This window comes from Anastrepha obliqua, chromosome 3, assembly GCF_027943255.1.
Source record: "Anastrepha obliqua isolate idAnaObli1 chromosome 3, idAnaObli1_1.0, whole genome shotgun sequence".
Lineage (NCBI taxonomy): Eukaryota > Metazoa > Arthropoda > Insecta > Diptera > Tephritidae > Anastrepha > Anastrepha obliqua.
Genome location: NC_072894.1, coordinates 32,591,846 through 32,610,323, shown reverse-complemented (window position 1 = coordinate 32,610,323; position 18,478 = coordinate 32,591,846). Strand labels below are relative to the sequence as shown.

At 39.3% G+C, this 18,478-nt stretch overlaps 2 protein-coding genes across 3 annotated transcripts in view; one reads left to right on the top strand and one right to left on the bottom strand.

The window, feature by feature from the left end:
• Positions 1 to 8,043, top strand: part of LOC129242809 (uncharacterized) — a 169,622-nt gene extending 161,579 nt beyond the window's left edge. For both annotated transcript variants that reach the window (XM_054879666.1, XM_054879665.1), the window contains exons 11-15: positions 1,543 to 1,812; positions 1,880 to 2,093; positions 5,211 to 5,327; positions 5,448 to 5,870; positions 6,600 to 8,043. In XM_054879666.1, the coding sequence (XP_054735641.1) occupies positions 1,543 to 1,812; positions 1,880 to 2,093; positions 5,211 to 5,327; positions 5,448 to 5,870; positions 6,600 to 6,916 (1,341 nt within the window). In that variant the 3' untranslated portion in view covers positions 6,917 to 8,043. The remainder of the gene's footprint in view (positions 1 to 1,542; positions 1,813 to 1,879; positions 2,094 to 5,210; positions 5,328 to 5,447; positions 5,871 to 6,599) is intronic.
• A 7,241-nt stretch (positions 8,044 to 15,284) lies between these two features.
• LOC129241057 (ubiquitin-related modifier 1 homolog) lies at positions 15,285 to 16,239 on the bottom strand. The gene is made up of 5 exons (XM_054877204.1): positions 15,968 to 16,239; positions 15,833 to 15,900; positions 15,697 to 15,778; positions 15,527 to 15,575; positions 15,285 to 15,425 (listed from the first exon to the last, which is right to left on the bottom strand). Exons 1-5 carry the CDS (start codon positions 16,060 to 16,062, stop codon positions 15,357 to 15,359), a joined length of 363 nt encoding a protein of 120 aa, XP_054733179.1. The 5' UTR covers positions 16,063 to 16,239; the 3' UTR covers positions 15,285 to 15,356.
• Between the last annotated feature and the right edge of the window lie 2,239 nt (positions 16,240 to 18,478).

Genomic DNA, 18,478 nt, shown 5'->3' with positions numbered 1-18,478 from the left:
ATGAAAATAACGCTGTTTTCAAAATGTTTGCTCAAACGCAATGTACGAAATGAATTTTCATTGTTCTCAAACAATTTTTACAATTCATCAATTTCTATTTTATCTCCTTCAAAGTAGTCCCTCTCAGATATAATACACTTGTGCCAGCGTTTTTTCCAATTCTCGAAGCAGTTCTGATATGCACTTTTTGATATGTCCTTGAGCTCTTTCAGCGTCGCAAAACGCCGTCCTTTAATGGGTCTCTTCAATCTTGGGAACAGGAAAAATCGCAGTGGGCCAAATGTGGTGAATACGGTGGCTGAGGCATGATAACGATGTTGTTTTTGGCCAAATAATCTCTCACAAGCAAATATTAGTAGGCAGGTGCATCATCATGATTCAAATCCATGCATTTTTTCCACAATACCTGGCGCTTTTGTCGTATTGCTTCACGCAAACGGTGCATAACTTCAAGGTAACACCCCGTATTTACCGTAAGATCTTATGGTAAAAACTCCTAATGCTCTACGCCATGGTAATCGAAGAGAACAATGAGCAAAACCTTGATATAATATTTCATCGAACTTGGCGTGCTTTTTTTGGTCTGGCTCTCCTGGATTGTTCCATTCGGCCGATTGGGCTTTGGTTTCGATGTCTTAACCATATACCCATGATTCGTCACCAGCTATGACACTTTTAAGCAAATCTGGATCATCGTTGACATCAATCAACCATTTCTGAGCGATGCTCATGCGACGTTGGTTTTGGTCAAAATTCAGCAATTTTGGAATGAACTTCACTTCATGCCCAAAATTTCCGAAAATTTCCCTCCGACATCCTGAGCAAAATCTTTAATTGTGATTCGACGATTCTCCATAATAATTTTCTTCACTTGCTCAACATTTTCATCGGTTGTTGATGTGCTAGAGCGTCCATAGCGAGCGTCGTCATTCACATCTTCTCGACATTTTTTTGACTCAGAGTACTCTCACCGTATGCCACTGTCAACATTTCAAGTGTTTTCGAGTTTTTTTAAGTCCATTTTTTACACAAAATTTGATGCAACTTCTTTGATCCATTTTTTTTTTCGATAGCAGAAAAACTGCGAACACGCAAAACATTTGCCTTATTTATGCCTGTCACAAACAAACTAAACTGCTAAATTTCTAAAACCGTGAACATATCTTCTAGACGAGTGTACCAACATAAAAAAATAATAATCGAAAGTCGAATGTACGTAGCCCGCGAAATCTGAAAATTCCCCTTATTTTTTTAACACACCTCGTATTCTTACTCAACACTGATTTTATAACTAAACTTCCGTGATTAATAATCGAAGTTAGATGCTCTAATCTTCGTATAGTGGTTTGTCAGATTTTACTGAGCATAAATGTCAAAACATTTGTATACTCGTATTTGAATGTATCTAGTTTGACAAATTGACGGTTGTAACGCCAATCAAGAAAAATAAGTTTGACAGATCTTCTTATCGAAAGTTCAATATGCCTTAAAGACAATCCACCCATGACACCATTTTTAATACCACTTCCTTTCACTTTTCAGGGCGCTGCACTACAAGAAATCGCCGCCGATGTCGAAGAGCTGCAACGCGCTGAGGAAATGGTCAAATTTCAACTACGTCATGGCAACGATTTACTAGCTATGGACTCGCTACGGGATTGTGATGTTAATGTGAAGGAGCAAGGTCGTCTGATGAGACAAAACGAATTTTTGGTATGGCAAGGCCGTGGCGGTAAGAAGTCGCTGCGGCAAATATTCCTTTTCGAGGATCTTGTGCTGTTTAGTAAAGCACGTCGCTTTCCAGATCAGAAGGTAAGCAAAATTAAATGTTATTTGAAGTACTAAATATTTACACTTAAAATCCTATTGTGTGTACTAGAACTTGGACATTTACATCTATAAGAACAGCATTAAGACATCGGACATAGGTTTAACGGCGCATGTTGGTGATTCCAAAACCAAATTTGAAATTTGGTTCCGAAAACGTAAACCAGAAGACACTTGGACGCTGCAGTGCATGTCGGAGGACATTAAAAATGCTTGGACCGAGGAGATATCGAAACTTTTATGGAAACAAGCGAATCGAAATCGAGGTAAATTCTTATGAATACTTAAAAACAAAAACCACTATGTAAGGGTGGTTAAGTTTCAAGGGCCGGTGTTAATTTTGAATAAAATACAACTTGTTTTAAGAAAATTATTGTCATTTCTCTTCATTATGATAATATCGGTATGGCTCAATTACGCATAAAACAAAATATTGGCCAAATAGCCGCCGCGGCTTCGGCGGCACACCTCCATCCGATGGTCCAAATTTTCGATGACGCTGAGGCATAATTGAGGTTCTATGCCGTTAATGTGTCGAATTATCTCATCCTTTAGCTCTTGAATTATTACTGGCTTATCAACGTACACCTTTTCTTTCAAATAACCCCAAAGAAAGAAGTCCTACGGTGTCAAATCACATGATCTTGGCGGTCAATTGACATCGCCGCGACGTTAGATTATTCGGCCATCAAATTTTTCGCGCAAAAGAGCCATTGTTTCGTTAGTTGTGTGACAAGTGGCACCATCCTGTTGAAACCACATATCGTCCACATCCATAACTTCCATTTCGGGCCATAAAAAGTTCGTTATCATCTTACGATAGCGAACACTATTTACCGTAACTGCCTGACCGACCCCATTTTGGAAAAAATACGGCCCAGTGATGCCGCCGGCCCATAAACCGCACCAAACAGTCACTTTTTGTGGGTGCTTTAGTTTCTCGGCAATCACTCTTGGATTATCATTCGCCCAAATGCGGCAATTCTGCTTATTGACGAATCCACTGAGGTGAAAATGTGCCTCAACACTGAAGATGATTTTCATTACGAAGTGCGCGATATGAATTTTGATTTGAACGCCCATTTTCATAATAAGCTTGAATAACTTTAACGCACTGCTCGATTGTATATCTTTCCATGGTTCAAATTGAGCTAGTCTGAAATTGAAAAATATCAAATGAAATGCAGAAGAAAACTTGACGTTTAAGAGTGGTTCACATTCAACATCGGCCTTTGAAATTTAACCACCCTTTATTTTTCTATTTTTTACATTTATATATTATTATTATTATTATCCCACGCCACTCTCCCCCCCGCATACCGCGCGAGGCGGGGTCCATTTTCACCGAGCATGACGGCAGTTTCGTGCTGCAAGTCGTGTCGGTACTTTTTTTTTTTGTTATGTTTTGTATTATTTTATTAATATTTATGTCAGTGTTTATTTATTCATGTCAATGTTTTTCTAATAATGTTGCATGTTTTTAAAATGACTCCTTTTTGTATTTTATGATGTATAATTGGGTTGATGTTGAGTTCTTTTAAGTTTTTAATAAATGTTTTGTGGAGTATTCCAGTTGCTGAAATCACAAATGGAATTGTTTTTACAGTTTTTTGTTTCCATATTCGTTTTATTTCTTGCGTTAGTTCACTATATTTTTCAATTTTTTCTACATATTTTCTGTGTATGTTGGTATCATTTGGGGTGCTGATTTCTATAAAGTATGTTATTTTGTTTATTTTATTTATTAAAGTAATATCCGGTCTATTGCTTGTTATAGTTTTATCGGTGTGTATTGTAGTGTCCCAGTATAGGGTATGTTCTTCATTGTCTAAGATGTTTGAAGGGATATATTTGTAATATGGATCTTTGTTTTCTTGTAAATGTTGTTTATTGGCTATTTCTTGATGTATTATTTTTGCAACTATGTTGTGTCTAAGTGTATATTCTGTGCCTGCTAAAATTTGACATCCTGCGGTTATGTGGTCTATTGTTTCTGGGTGTATTTGGCATCTTCGACATTTGTCGTTAGTTATACTTGGGTCTTTGATTATGTATTTTTGATAGTTTTTGGTGAGAATTACTTGGTCTTGAACGGCAATTATAAACCCTTCCGTTTCAGGATGAAGCTCTCCTCTCTGAAGCCAAGTGTAGCTATTTATTTTGTCAATATTTGGGTCTTCCATAAGATGTAAGTGTTTTCCGTGTAACTGTTTCTGTGCCCAAATTGTTTTCTTTTCGTCAACAGTTGTTTGGGTGATTGTTATTTCAGTGTTTTGTAGGTTTAGTGGGGTGTAGTGCTTATCTGCAAGGACTATTGCTTTGTGTAGATCAGATGTGTGGGTGTGGAAAAATTGTCTTAATGTTGAGATTTGGCTATTGTGAAGGTTTTGGATATCAATCAATCCTCTTCCTCCTTGTAGTCTTGGTATTGTAAGTCTTTGTGTGCATGAGTTGGGGTGAAGTTTTCTATGTTTGGTAAGTTGTCTTCTCGTTGTTCTTTCCAGGTTGTCAATGTCAGTTTTGGTCCAGTTTATTATTCCAAAGGAGTAAGTGAGTATTGGTATGGCATAGGTGTTGATTGCTTTACAGAGGTTTTTGGAATTTAGTTGTGTTTTAAGTATCTGGTTAAGGCGTTTTTTGTATTGCAGTGAAAGGTGGTTTTTAATAGAGGTGTGGTCTATTTTTGTACTTTGTTGGAATCCAAGATACTTGTACGTTTCATGTTCTTCCATTATTATTATTATTATTATTATTATTATTATTATTATTATTATTATTATTATTATTATTATCCCACGCCACTCTCCCCCCCGCATACCGCGCGAGGCGGGGTCCATTTTCACCGAGCACGACGGCAGTTTTGTGCTGCAAGTCGTGTCGGCACTTTTGTTTTTTTTTTTTGTGTTATGTTTTGTATTATTTTATTAATATTTATGTCAGTGTTTATTTATTTATGTCAATGTTTTTCTAATAATGTTGCATGTTTTTAAAATGACTGCTTTTTGTATCTTATGATGTATAATTGGGTTGATGTTGAGTTCTTTTAAGTTTTTAATAAATGTTTTGTGGAGTATTCCAGTTGCTGAAATCACAAATGGAATTGTTTTTACAGTTTTTTGTTTCCATATTCGTTTTATTTCTTGCGTTAGTTCACTATATTTTTAAATTTTTTCTACATATTTTCTGTGTATGTTGGTATCATTTGGGGTGCTGATTTCTATGAAGTATGTTATTTTGTTTATTTTATTTATTAAAGTAATATCCGGTCTATTGCTTATTATTATTATTATTATTATTATTATTATTATTATTATTATAGTTCTTTTTGTTTACTAAAAATATTTCAACCTTAAAATTTCTAATCCTGCCATTGTATGTTATAGAAATTCGCCTTGCTGAAATGTCCTCGATGGGCATCGGCAGCAAACCCTGCCTGGACATACGGCCGAGCAACAATCAAATTAATGATCGCTCCATTACGATATCACAACTGGGCAAAGGTAAGAAACAACTATTCATTACACAAAAAAAAAAAAAAAAAAAAAAAAACAATTTATAATTAATATTTCAATATTTAATTTATTAATGCCTTTATTATCTCATTCTCATCCTAATTCCAGCGCCGAAATTGCGTCACTCCTTCGCCGGCATGCATTTGGATGGCACAAAGAGCGCACGCCGTCCCAATTCGCTAATCTCCGAGAGTTCACTATCGAGTGGCACAAGCAGCTCCTCGCTCAGCACAGGGAGTTCCTCTGGACATGAGCGTGTGGCTAGCACCTGTAATGGCAAGTCAACGCCTGGTACAATAAATAGCCATCACGCGCTCGAATTAATCAATGAGACACAAACATTAATGCTTAGCAGCGGTGCAACTGCGAATAGTGGTGCCGGTGCCACTAATACCAATACGCTGAGTAGTAGCGGCAGTAGTGGCCGGAGTGGTCACAGTGGCAGTGGAAATGGTGGCCTGAGTGGCGCTAGCAATGGTGGCACAACGCGCTCCAAACGCTCAACGACGTTCGTCAGCCAACTATCGATGGGTATTGAGCTTGAATTGAGTTACTTTTTTTAAGTGTTATTTTTTGTTTTTTAAGTGTTTGTTGTTGTTGTTTGTTAGCGATTTCTTTTTTATTTTTATGTAAATATTGTCTTTTACTAACCATTTTTGTGCAAGTATTTAATGCAAATTGTAAGCTACTATTTTTATGAAATTATTTCTAAAGGTGAGTGGCGCAAAATTAATCATCATCCAAATTTGTTTTTGAATAATTTTTTGACTAAATCAAAAAAAATAATTTGGAGTGATGGAAATTGCTTGACCTTTACGCGCTTCTCCTTGCTTGTCTGCTGGTTTACTGCAGCTTTCTGATGCACGAGTGTTAAATTTGATTGACGTACGACGCCATTTGCAAAAATTATAAATTCTGTGATTAATTTTGCGCCACCTTGTGTACATATGTAGATGCATTTATATGTATGTTTTTGGATTGTTGTACTTGTCTTTTATCAGTATTATTAGTTGTTTGTGTTGTAGATTACCTCCTTAGTTAGTTTTTTTTTTTGTTTTTTGTTTTGTTTGCCACTGCATACAAAAGTTCAACTTGTATATACTATATGTACCTAATTTCCTACTGATTGTCACCATTTATCTGTGCTGTGTTATAGTATTTGTAACACCCCCCACTGTCTTTGACTTCCCACTCATTGTACATACCTACATTAAATGGTTGTAAGTTTTGTAAAAAATCACTCATATCTCCATCATGCAGAGAGCGGCATTCTATCCGACATATCAATGACGCCGGATCAGGAGCAATCGGACGCGACATGCAGCTGGTTGAATGCTGCTACTGTGGCAACAACAACCCAATTGCCTTCACCAAACGCCACCAGCACAACAGCCACCATCGGCAACAGCACAGTGATCATGCGGCGCCAACGTTTCCAACACCAGAAACAACATGAAAAACATAAAGAACTACAACACCAACAATCGGCTCCAATAACATTGCAGGAACGCAGTAGCATTGGTGGCCAGAGCAACCCATACCTGAAGAAATTCAAAGCGGATAGCGTAAATCTGTAGTAGCTCGGCAAGGCAAAGAGCGTAGCCGAAATATGAGCAGCACATAGTACCGTATATAAGCAAAGCGAAACAAGAGAGAACTTAGTAATAATATTCTAAATAATAAATATAGCGAAATACGATATTTATATGTTAGGTGTTTGTATGTATGTGTACCCGCAATGAAATAAGAATTCCCATACTTCATATTCACAAAATCACTTGCGCTTACAGAAATATTTAAAATAAGGTTTTTATTTGTTGCTAATTTGTTATATTATAGAAATACCTTTTTTAATGTTACGTACAAGTTTTTACTCTAAGCCATAGTGAAGTACATAAGGGCATAAGTTGTTAGCCAATCGCTGAAAAAAAACATATTATTTTTTTATATAAAAAAGTAACAAATGCATTTTCTAATATTAACTGCAGAAGCAGCGCAATCGCAGCAAGCTTAAAAACGCAGCTCTTAAATCATTCGCGAGTATCATTTTTAGCCAGTGCTGAGCGCATTTCGGCACGCAGACATACACACATATATACTTAAAAATACACATCAGCTGATCAGAAATTTATTTTTCTATGTATGTAGGCATGTAATTACTAAATTGTGCCTGTCAATTGCCTAAATGCTAAATTACCTAGGTTGAATTCTCTTTGGATGTGTCAATTTTCTATTAGCAAAATATAAGAGAATCTAAATTCTGTTATAATTTGAAGTTTTAATTTTATTACTATTTGTTTAAGCTTTAATATTTACATAAATATGTTAATGCAAAATATCCACAAAAAATTAATAATTATTCTTCAATCAATTCAATCATTCGGCGTCATTAGCTTAGTCACATTTCTGTATCACAAATTGAATTTTATATTTTATAATTTATGAATTTTTTAATTAGTATATTTTATGATACACTTATTTTATAATCTATGCATATTTGATGTTATTATCACATTGAAGAGTGTGTAACATTTGAAGTAAATATTTGAAATTTAATTATAAAATATTATATATGTACGAGTATGAGTGCATTGTACCACTAAACGCATTGAAGTATGTATGTACATACACATATATATTTACGAAAACAAATTGCATGTTCAGCAAAAGAAAAAGTAATAAAAACAAATATAAAATGAATGAATTGCAGGAATTTTTATTTTAAAGGCAACGCAATGTTAAATGTGGTACCCGTAGACATCGCAAGCAGAATTGCCGCTACACGTACTGCAATCAGACTGAGGGGCTGGAGCTATAAGCTCAACCTCACTTATGGGCACTCAAGCATCCTTAGAAACTTCGAGTTCATCCCTCTGTCAACGGATCAGTGTATACCCTCGTTTAGTCCAACCGGAAACTTCTCCACTCATATTCCGTCAAGGGAAGAGTGGACGGAGGGCTACACTTGGCGGCAGGGCCTGGTGAACTTGTTCACGGATGGAGCGAAGTTGGAAGTCAAGGTTGGCGGAGGAGTTTTTTGCGAGGCGCTTCACATCAAACTTAAATTCAGGTTACCGGACCACTGCAGTGTGTTCCAGGCAGAGGTAGCCGCAGTCAAGGAGGCAGCTGATTGGCTGCTCAAATGAGTACTAACAGTCAAGAAAGTAAATATTTACTCCGAGAGCCAAGCAGCAATAAGGGGCCTCGGGTCTATGACGGTGTATTCGGAATTGGTCAAGGAATGCTTGACCTCGCTTTCGACTGCGTCCGAATTCTTTGACATCAGCCTCATCTAGGTTCCTGGTCACCGCGACATTACGGGAAACTGTGAGGCGGATGAGCTGGCCAGACAAGAAACATGTGAGGTGATTTCCCCGCGAAGGTAGAGAATTGGGATCCCCCTGACTACCTGCGGTCTGCTCCTGGAAAGATGGGCATCGCACCAACTCAGCGAGTACACAAACGTGTAAGGTCACGAAATCCTTCTGGCCACGTGTGGACCGGAGCTCAGCCCCTCAGCTCTCTAATCTCGTGGGTTCTCTCACAGGACCCAATGCGCGAGGAATGCGTGCTGTGAGACTTGGAATCACTTCGAGTCCTTTTTGCGCTGGATGTATAGAGGATGAGGTAGAATCATCTCAGCACCTTCTCCTTAGCTGTCCTGCTCTGGCGGGGCTAAGATCCAGGCATCTTGGCTCCTACTTCTTTGCCACGCCTGCTGATATAGCTGGCGCTGACATTAAAAATCTGATGAATTTCATCAGCAGCATAAAGCGGTTGACGCAAACATAGTCATCGTTCGTAATCCGCACGCTCTTAACCATCCCAGCACCACTTCTCCCCGCCCTCTCCCTGCATCCTATCGATCTCTCTCTCTCTCACCTCACCCCCTTCATAATGGTATCACAAAGGACGAATCTTTCTTCGTCCAAGTGTGCCCATTCCCTGGGCAACCATACCAACCTAACCTAACCTATTTTAAAGGCAAATAAAGTTTATCAAACAAACAGTCGGCGCACTCACGTATCGGCACCAAAGTCACTGTTGACAGTTATAATTTTGAGGTTGTAAAAGACTTCGTTTATTTAGGAACCAGCATTAACACCGATAACAATGTCAGCCTAGAAATCCAACGTAGAATCTCTCTTACCAACAAGTGCTACTTTGGACTAAGTAAGCAACTGAGCAGTAAAATCCTCTCTCGACGAACAAAACTCACACTCTACAAGGCTCTCATCATGCCCGTCCTAATGTATGGCCCAGAAGCGTGGACGATGACAACATCCGATGAAGCGACGCTTGGAGTGTTCGAGAGAAAGATTCTGCGTAAGATTTTTGGACCTTTGCACATTGGCAACGGCGAATATCGCAGGCGATGGAACGATGAGCTGTATGACCTTTACGACGACATAGACATAGCGCAGCGAATAAAGATCCAGCGGCTTCGTTGGCTGGGTCATGTCGTCCGGATGGATACAAACGCTCCGGCTCTGAAAGGATTCGATGCGGTACCAGCTGGTGGTAGTACAGGAAGAAGAAGGCCTCCTCTGCGTTGGAAAGATCAGTCGGAGAAAGACTTGACTTCAACAAGTGTGTCCAACTGGCGCCGGTTAGAACGAGAAAGAAACGACTGGCGCCAAACGTTATCGTGCCAATTAAGAAGAAAAAGAAAGTCTATCAATATCCATTTGATGAGGTAGAAAATTATTCGCGCCGCCAACACCGGCATCTATTCTCTATGCAGGGTCCGGCACTCGAAGTGTAACCAACTTCAGACTGCTCGCATAGCTGATGAACGGGCATCACCTGTCGGTTAGTTGGCTAAATGATAGTCCAGAGTATTGTTCATAAGCGTCCGGAAGCATCTTGCCGAGAAGAAACGCAAAAAACGAAAATCAGTAGTGGTTTTCAAACGTAATAGTGGAATTGCAGTATAAAGGGTTTTCCAATAAGTGGTGTTATTCCCGTAAAAGATCAATGGTTTCGTTGCTTGTGTGGCACGTAGCGCCGCCTTGTTGAAAATAAACGTTGTCCAGATCAATACGATCCAATTCCGGCCATCAAAAATCGTTAATCATCTCTCGATAGCGCAATCCATTCACCGTTGAGGTAGAGAGGCTTTTCAGCAATAACTCTTAGATTTCCTAAGCCCCAGATCTGACAATTTCGCTTGTTGACTGAGCCACCGAGGTGGAAATGCGCCTCATCACTCAAGATGATTTTTCGATGGAATTCCGGATCGTTTTCATGCATTTCAACGATCCAAAAGGCACTACTCAGCAAAGACTCGACGTCGTTAAAGATCGCCCGCCTTGAGTTATTGTGTTAACTGGACTTTATATGCCTTAAGACCCAAATCTTTATGCAAAATACGGTGTAATGACGTTTGTGGAATGCCTAATTCCAAAGCACGACGAGGAATGGACAAACCTGGGTTTTCTCCAACACTTTCGGCTACAACAGCAATATTTTCGACTGTTCTTGAGTTACGTGCACGGATTTTATTCTTCACATCACTAACTTGTCCCAACAGCTCGAATTTTTCACCAATTTCTGTATTGCCGTCCGACAAAGTGCTTCACGATAACCCAAAAAGGTTCGAGTTTTACGAACCGTCTTTGCAAATTTTCACCATTTTTATAGTGAATTTTAATAACTTCAATGCGTTGTTTAAGCGTGTATCGTTCCATTTTTATTAATGGCGTAGTTTCTACTTGTCAAATATCAAAAAATGGCAGCTTCACAAGTGACATTTACCGAAATAGCGGGCTATTCAAAATAACACCTGTTATTGGAAAACCCTTTATTTGGCTAGAGAATCACAACCAGCGATTGTTCGTGAACTCGAGCACCTTCAAGTAAATAAAGTTTCTGTTTATCGCACCATTATTCGTTACAATGATGCGGGTATCATCACGAAACGTAATGGAGGTGGTCATCAAAAGACTGCAACTTCACGTGGAATGGTTCAAAAAGTGAAGAAGCGACTTGAGCGAAATCCCCGACGAAGTGTCAATCAAATGGCGAACAATGATAGCTCTAGAAGAGAGGGAAACTCTTGAAGACCTTCTATGTTCTTGTCCTGCATTAGCTTTAACCCGAATTAAATGTCTAGGAGCTCGACAATATGAGAGGTTAGAATGTCTCTCGGAGTTAGAGCTTCAGGGCCTACTTAGATTAACAAAGGACGCAGGCCTATTTTAAGAAGCCTACTACAAGGAAAAGTAAGGGTCAAGCTCCATCTGGTACAACTAAGGACCAATAGGCCTATGTGATGGCTTTCAACCAGCCCGATCAACATAATCTAACCTAACATTCGGGCATCCTGCGATTCGTTTCTAGACCGTCTCAAGGCCATAGTCAAGGCAAAAGGTGGTGATATCGACCAAAAGTAAATTGATTCATAATTTTGTATTATTTTCACACACAATTTTCACACAATTGTATAAAAGTAATTTTCCAAATTTATGGCCTTTTTAATTGATTACACTTCGAGTGGCGGACCCTGTAAGATAATGAAGTGAAGATATTGAAGGTGATGCAGTAAACGTATTCAGACATTTTTCCCAATTTTCAAATATTTTTTAAACATTCAAGTCAAATTGAGAAATAATAAATAATAAGCGTTTTTTGTTCTCATTAAAAAAATCTAAAAAAAAACTGCAGTTCATATCAGCATTAAGTCCCATCACTGCGAACAGTAATGACCACATGGTTATTCAGGGTTAAATTTTACATCATGAAAACTGCATGGAATTGAGCACTCCGAAGCGGAATTTGAACCAACAAATTGCCGAGTACTTAGCTAGCGCACTCATAAAACGCCAACAAAACGTTTTTAGCGTGCACGACAAAGATGATATTTATGTCATTCATTTATTAGCATAGCAAATACGCACACCAATTTCTGTAGTTAGCTTCCAAACCGAAGAGGAAAATAAACGGCAACCGCATGTGTGGCAGCTCTGTCATGAACTGTGGCGGTTTGACCACAGAGCGTCGCCACAAGAGCTGCCAAAAATGTCACTTTCTGGCGGCATTGATAAAGTAAACGGTTGTTATGAGCCGTTACTCTAACTCTATAAGTGCATTTTTTAGTGAGAAGGATAAGAAACATTTTGTTGTACTCACTGTTTTAATTTTATAATCCAACAAATACTAAATATAATTTAATTAAGGCCGTGGGTTTTATATTTGAGGAAAACAGCTCAATTTCCGTAATTAATTGGCCTCTGGTGACGGTCCAGCATGCTTCGACTGCGCTTTGTGTGTGTTAGTGCAGTCGGGTGTCGTCGTGTCACACATACTTGTTGTCGGCTTTTGCATGATGAAAATCAAAAATTTTAGATATTAGCGTCAAGCACCCGACAAGCACGCATATAAGCCTGCTGGACAAGCATGCTGTAGCGTCACCAGAGGCCAAATGATCCGGGCGAGATCACTGTGGATTACGTTAGTGCGAGGTACTAATTCCACGTTTATTCGCGTGTCATTACACACATCTTGTATATGTAAGAAAGTGACTCGTGGTCGCTCGCCAGTTCGCGACAGTCAAAATAGACTGGCCACCTCACCGCAGCACAAGCACTGCGGCACACGCCACAAATATGGGCAAACGAGCTCGGGCAAACAACCAAAAAGAGTGTAAAAGCCAATTATATACATACATATGTATGACCAGTGATCATGAGATTTGATTCATTCGCATTGAATCACAGTCCGCCACACGTAACATAAGCAATATCGACAGCATGAAACCTAAAATACTTAGAGAAGCCTCCTATATTGTCAGGGCACCACCACCACACCACACCTATGGGCAAACCTTATCAAACGCTTCAGGGATTTACTTGATCGCCAGTTATATAAACTCTCCCCGCACTAGAGCATCGGAAGAGCTTTTCGCAGCAAATAACTGATTATGATACTGGGCATCGCGTGCAAACTTCTCAAAGCCCTTCAAAACCACAGCACACTTGGTGAACAAGTTGAAGCTGCTGATAACGCCATGGAAAATCACTCCATCTCTCGTAACATGTCTGCCAGTATGCAGGGTCAGCCCGCAGCCCAGAGTCCCTAGACGCATTTGAACTTGGACGGCAGAAACTTCCCGAGCAAAGACTTAGTGGTTTCTAGAGAGCCACTTCCAACACTGCTGTTTCAGACCTTCCACTGTACAGGGAATCCAACAAAGGTGCCACCAATTAGTACAGGCATTTGGCGACAGTAATCACCATGTACGGCCCGGTAAGGAGTATCGCACGCATTTTCACGACGAGCCTTCCCATTCCCATCCTTGTTGACTCAGGCTCTATCGAGTCAGTGTTACCTCGAGCCGTTGTCAAGCACAAACTGGAATTTCAGGGATCAAGCTATATGCTGGAAGTTCAACCAGCATCCACATATATGGGCACCAACCACTGGTCTTCGTCAAGCATCGTTGGGGTTCATTCCATAGCTTAGTACGGGCTACTAATAGACCTCAAGACACGTCGACTTAATGATCCACTTAGGTCCCTTTCAACACCTCGACCACTTACTGAGATAAGAAAGTACGACATTTTCACTGGAATCTCTTACTACCACCAGTAGTGGAACGAGTACGCAGGTTATCCGGTGACAAGCTCAAGGTGGCTTAGAATGGCTTCAAGCTACTTGGTGACCTTGCTGTCATACGACCATCTAGCAGCAGCTGATTTAGTCCTATTCATATAGTACCCAAAAAGCTGGGAAGTTGACGTACCGCTGGCGATTTTACACAACTCAATGCGCAGACAATTCTTTCCTGAGGGTTCGTTCCAGTTTTTTCACGGAGCGTATCATCACATCCTTGTCGCTCCAGAAGGAATCGAAAAGGCGTCCTTTTTTTCAAGTTCTTGGAGACTTCGCAAGGCCACTCAGACCTTTCAACACCACATGGATAGCAATTGAGACCTCTACTTTGTCGGCTTCTACATTGATGACCTCATGGTGGAATCTGAGTCCTATGAGGAACATAGGATGCTGAGCATCTGGAGCAAACATTATTCTTTCCGCCTGAAAAAAAGCTTACTCTTAATCCCAGCAATTGTGGATGGGCGAAGGAGACGGTAGCGTACTTAGGTTATACCATCAACAAAAATGGTTATAAAGCTCCATTTTACCACTTCCCAAAAAACGTTCACTAATCTTCGCCGATTCCTGGGGATGATTAATAATTACCGCGAATGTGTTTCAAAGCTTCAACGTGCCATTCTGCGTTAGGAGAAAAAGTTTGTTGTACCCACGCAATTTGCGCTATGCTAATTTTATGTGTCTAAATAAATAAATAAATAACCTCGTTTTTTATAAATGCTTTTCACACTCTGCAGACAAAATATGGCGCCAGATTTTTTTTAATAGTACTTTAAAGCAATGCTATAATCAAATCAAAAGTTTAGAAAACCCACCCGTTTCCACGACAGTCGGTTCTACGTTACCGAAACGACCCGGATTTATATCCGGCCATGGACTGTCACTCCAGCAGCATTCACCGTATGTAAGTATGGGGAATGTTTATGCTGCTACAAACACAACAAAAACAACCCACGCTCAACTTTACACGAGAACCACTGGACCCATAGTATCATATATACGCAGGCTATAAACGGCATTCATCGGTAGTTTTTTACCATCATAAAAATGCTTTTTAAATATCTGATTACGTTCAAGATATTCCCACCTATCCAGAGACGACCCCCACATACTCAACATATGTCCAGCATACGAAGGTACCCGAAAAGATACTAACCACCTTTTAACATGCCACCTTAAGCCCCTCACCCGGCAGCACTCTCCCTTCGGACCCACACCGTTGAAACATCATGTTACATCAGACCTACCTTTAAATGAGATTGACGACAACGACCGCTGACTTCACCGTGCCCGGCAAGGCCTGATAAAATAATACAACAACAGCCTAAGATGTAATTTTAATAAAAAAGTTAAAGTATATTGTAATAAAATAAATACTACAGCAACGTAGGTGGCAGTCAGTATCTACCCTCCATGCAGAGTGGAGATGAATAAAATGTTGTCATTAGGTTGTATCTCATATTCTAGTTCACCCTAGAAGCAAATGGTATGCATAAATATCAATAAAATATAAAGTGGGAACCAACAATGATAGAACAGGGCGGTTGGTACTATCATATTTAGAAAACACTTACAAGCAATTCCCAATCGGTGTCGTTCACTAGCACCAAAATGCCAGGCCGCCTACAATAATATGAAAAGCAGAGCTCTTAGTTTGCACTATTTTGAAGAAGCATATTTACTAATTCACACATAAATAAAGCTACACAATCATATTTTCAATCTAATTGCTACAGCCACTTACACTGAATCATCTTGAATGAATAATTCTGGCCGCTCTGTCAGAATGTTGGCGTGCATCCACTTGAGCAGTTTGCGTATAGTCCCTGAAATGAGTAATTCCATTAATTCGAAAACAAAAATCGCAAATATAAACACACATTTTTCATTGCCCGCCAATGTTACTTGCCGGCTCTTAATGTTTCCAAATAGCAGTTCAGCACCTGCACTGTAAGCACACAAACATATCAACATTTTTTCTTTTACATCAACGTATATGCAACAATTTTATTCACCTAAACTCCAAAAGTATCTTAAGATCTGACATTTCCAGTAATTTATAAACGCACTCCTCTCGATTATTTTGGAAATTATTAACACATGCTTTCATAAATATGTATGTACATATATCACGCAGTAAACAAAAACAGCTGTTTTGAACAGTTTGAAAGCTAGTGATTGATGGTTTGAGTGTAAGTGCAGTTTGAGTTTGTTGATACTCAGTTTGCTAGAGAAATTTTGTTTGAATTTATATGTATATAAGCTTTAACCCGCGGCCCCGCTCGCCTAGAAGTAGTTTTGAGGGATTTAGGATATGTATATAAAAGAATTACAAACAGTAATTTCATAGAAAATAATTTTTTTATTAATAACCATAATATTACAATACCCGGCATCCGTTGCTATGCCTCGTTGAATAAAATCAAAACAACCAATCAGAAAAATATCAATCAAAATTATTTTTATTAATTTTCTATCTCAAACCGTTTTTGAACTTTGAATCCGACTTGGCTGTGATGAATAAGACCTTTAGTATAAACATACCAGGAAAGTCTAGCAGCAATAATTTTTTCTAATAACTTCCCTAAACAGGGTAGCAGGGAAATTGGACGATAACTGCAGATATCTAGAGGAGGTTTTCCAGCTTTAAGAATGGGGGTAAGAGAGCTAGTTTTCCAAACTTGGGGGTAAATACCAACAGTAAAGATGCGATTATATAATTGGAGAAGACGGGAAATGATGGACAATGGAAGTTGCTTGATCATGGGATAGGAAATTCTATCTCTACCCGGGGTTTTCCCTTTTACTAAAGACAGGGCGGAAGAAAATTCAAGATACGTAATGTCTGTTTCTAGGTACTCGGCAGCTTTTGAAAGGGGCAAACGTAGTGAACGGCCAGAGGTTAGTTGCAGTTCTTTAGCGGCTATGAAATCGGGCTGGAAGCTGGCGTCAGAAGAAGTTGAAGAGAAATGGATGGCAAACTCTTGGGCTATATCCTGAGGAGATAGAAGAGTGCCACGGGAGGAATCAAGAGCAGAAATTGTAGGACTTGAAGGTGTCCCTGTCAATCTTTTTATATCAGCCCATATTTTCTTAGTATTCGATGAAGAGTTGATACTGTTTGTAAATTTTCGAAAGCAATCAGATTTAGCAATTTTTGCTTTGCAACGAAAAATAGCATTTGCCCTTTTGTACTGGATCAAAGTTAACGATGATCGCGACCGTTTGTAATCGTGCCATGCTTTTTGTTTTTCTTGCCTTAGAGTTGAAAGGAGATCGTTCCACCATAATGGGGCCGGTTTGATAGGCTTGCTGGATGATTGTGGGATGGCAAGGTTGGCTGCGGATCTAATGATTTTATGTATATGTGAGGTCTCTTGATTTACATTAGTAGAAATTGGACGTGAACTGTTACCGATTTCGCAAGCATTTCTGAATTCTAACCAATTACCGGAGTCTGTAACGTACTTAATTCTTGGCCGGAAGACGATGCGGGAAGTGTTCAGTTGGATTTTTGTGATTATTGGGAAATGATCGCTGCTATGTAAATCATGTATAAGGTTCCAGGTAGAGCTAGTAGAAAGTGTAGTCGAACAGAGAGTGATGTCAATGTGGGTAAATGTTTTGTGCGTAGAAAAGTGAGTGGGCGAACCGTCATTAAGGACAGTTAGGTTTGAAGAAAGAACTGAGTCTTCAATTATTCGACCCCTTCCGTTTGCAAAATTCGACCCCCAAAAAGGGCTCCACGCATTGAAATCTCCTGCTAAGATAAATGGGTGTGTTGATGTTGGAAAGAGGTTATTGAAATCATTTGCTGTAAAGTGTTGGTCAGGAGGGGCGTATGCACAGATGACCGTAATTTTGTTGGGAGAAAATATTTCTAATGATAAAGAAGCGATGAGGGATGGGAGGGGATGGCATTTATGCGGTATATTTTTTTTAATCAGAATAGCGACACCCTGTTTACTTGTCGTATTTTGAATTAAGTTGTGGCAATAACAAATGTAAGCCTTTGGGGCATAAGGAACGGACTTGTATGGAAGATGGGTTTCGTTAAGAAGAATAATTGAAGGGTTGTATGTTTTAATAAGCAATTCTAAATCAATATAATTATTATAATAACCGTTGATATTCCATTGTAATAAAGCTAACATAAGAATGAGAAAAAAAAAAAAAAATAATAATAATAATAATAAAAAAGTTGTGTTTGTTGTAATGCTGTTATTAGGAGTTAGATATGTCCATGGAAGTATTATAAGGCCGGATTCACACTATGATGCCGATCACGGTCCGCTCTCGGTCCAGTCTCGGTCCAGTCTCGGTCCGGTAAAATATTCACAAACGAAAAACAATGACTGTATTCACACTATCCGTGCTGTTCAAGTTTCGGTACAGTCACACTCCAGCATCGATCAAGTTCGAAGAATATTTTGCTGGAGCGTGATCGACCTGCCGCGACTTGTACTGATAGTGTGAATAACGTTGCGTTCTCGGTTCAGTCTTTCGACAATAGCAACCTATTGGAG

Bases quoted from the DNA above. Each gene is read 5' to 3' on its own strand.
- LOC129241057 (XM_054877204.1), bottom strand. From the start codon at position 16,062: ATGAAAGCATGTGTTAATAATTTCCAAAATAATCGAGAGGAGTGCGTT. The intron at 15,901-15,967 runs GTGAATAAAATT...GTGTGCTTACAG, and splicing joins AAGATACTTTTGGAGTTTAG to TGCAGGTGCTGAACTGCTAT. The intron at 15,426-15,526 runs GTAAGTGTTTTC...ATTTGCTTCTAG, and splicing joins ACACCGATTGGGAATTGCTT to GGTGAACTAGAATATGAGAT.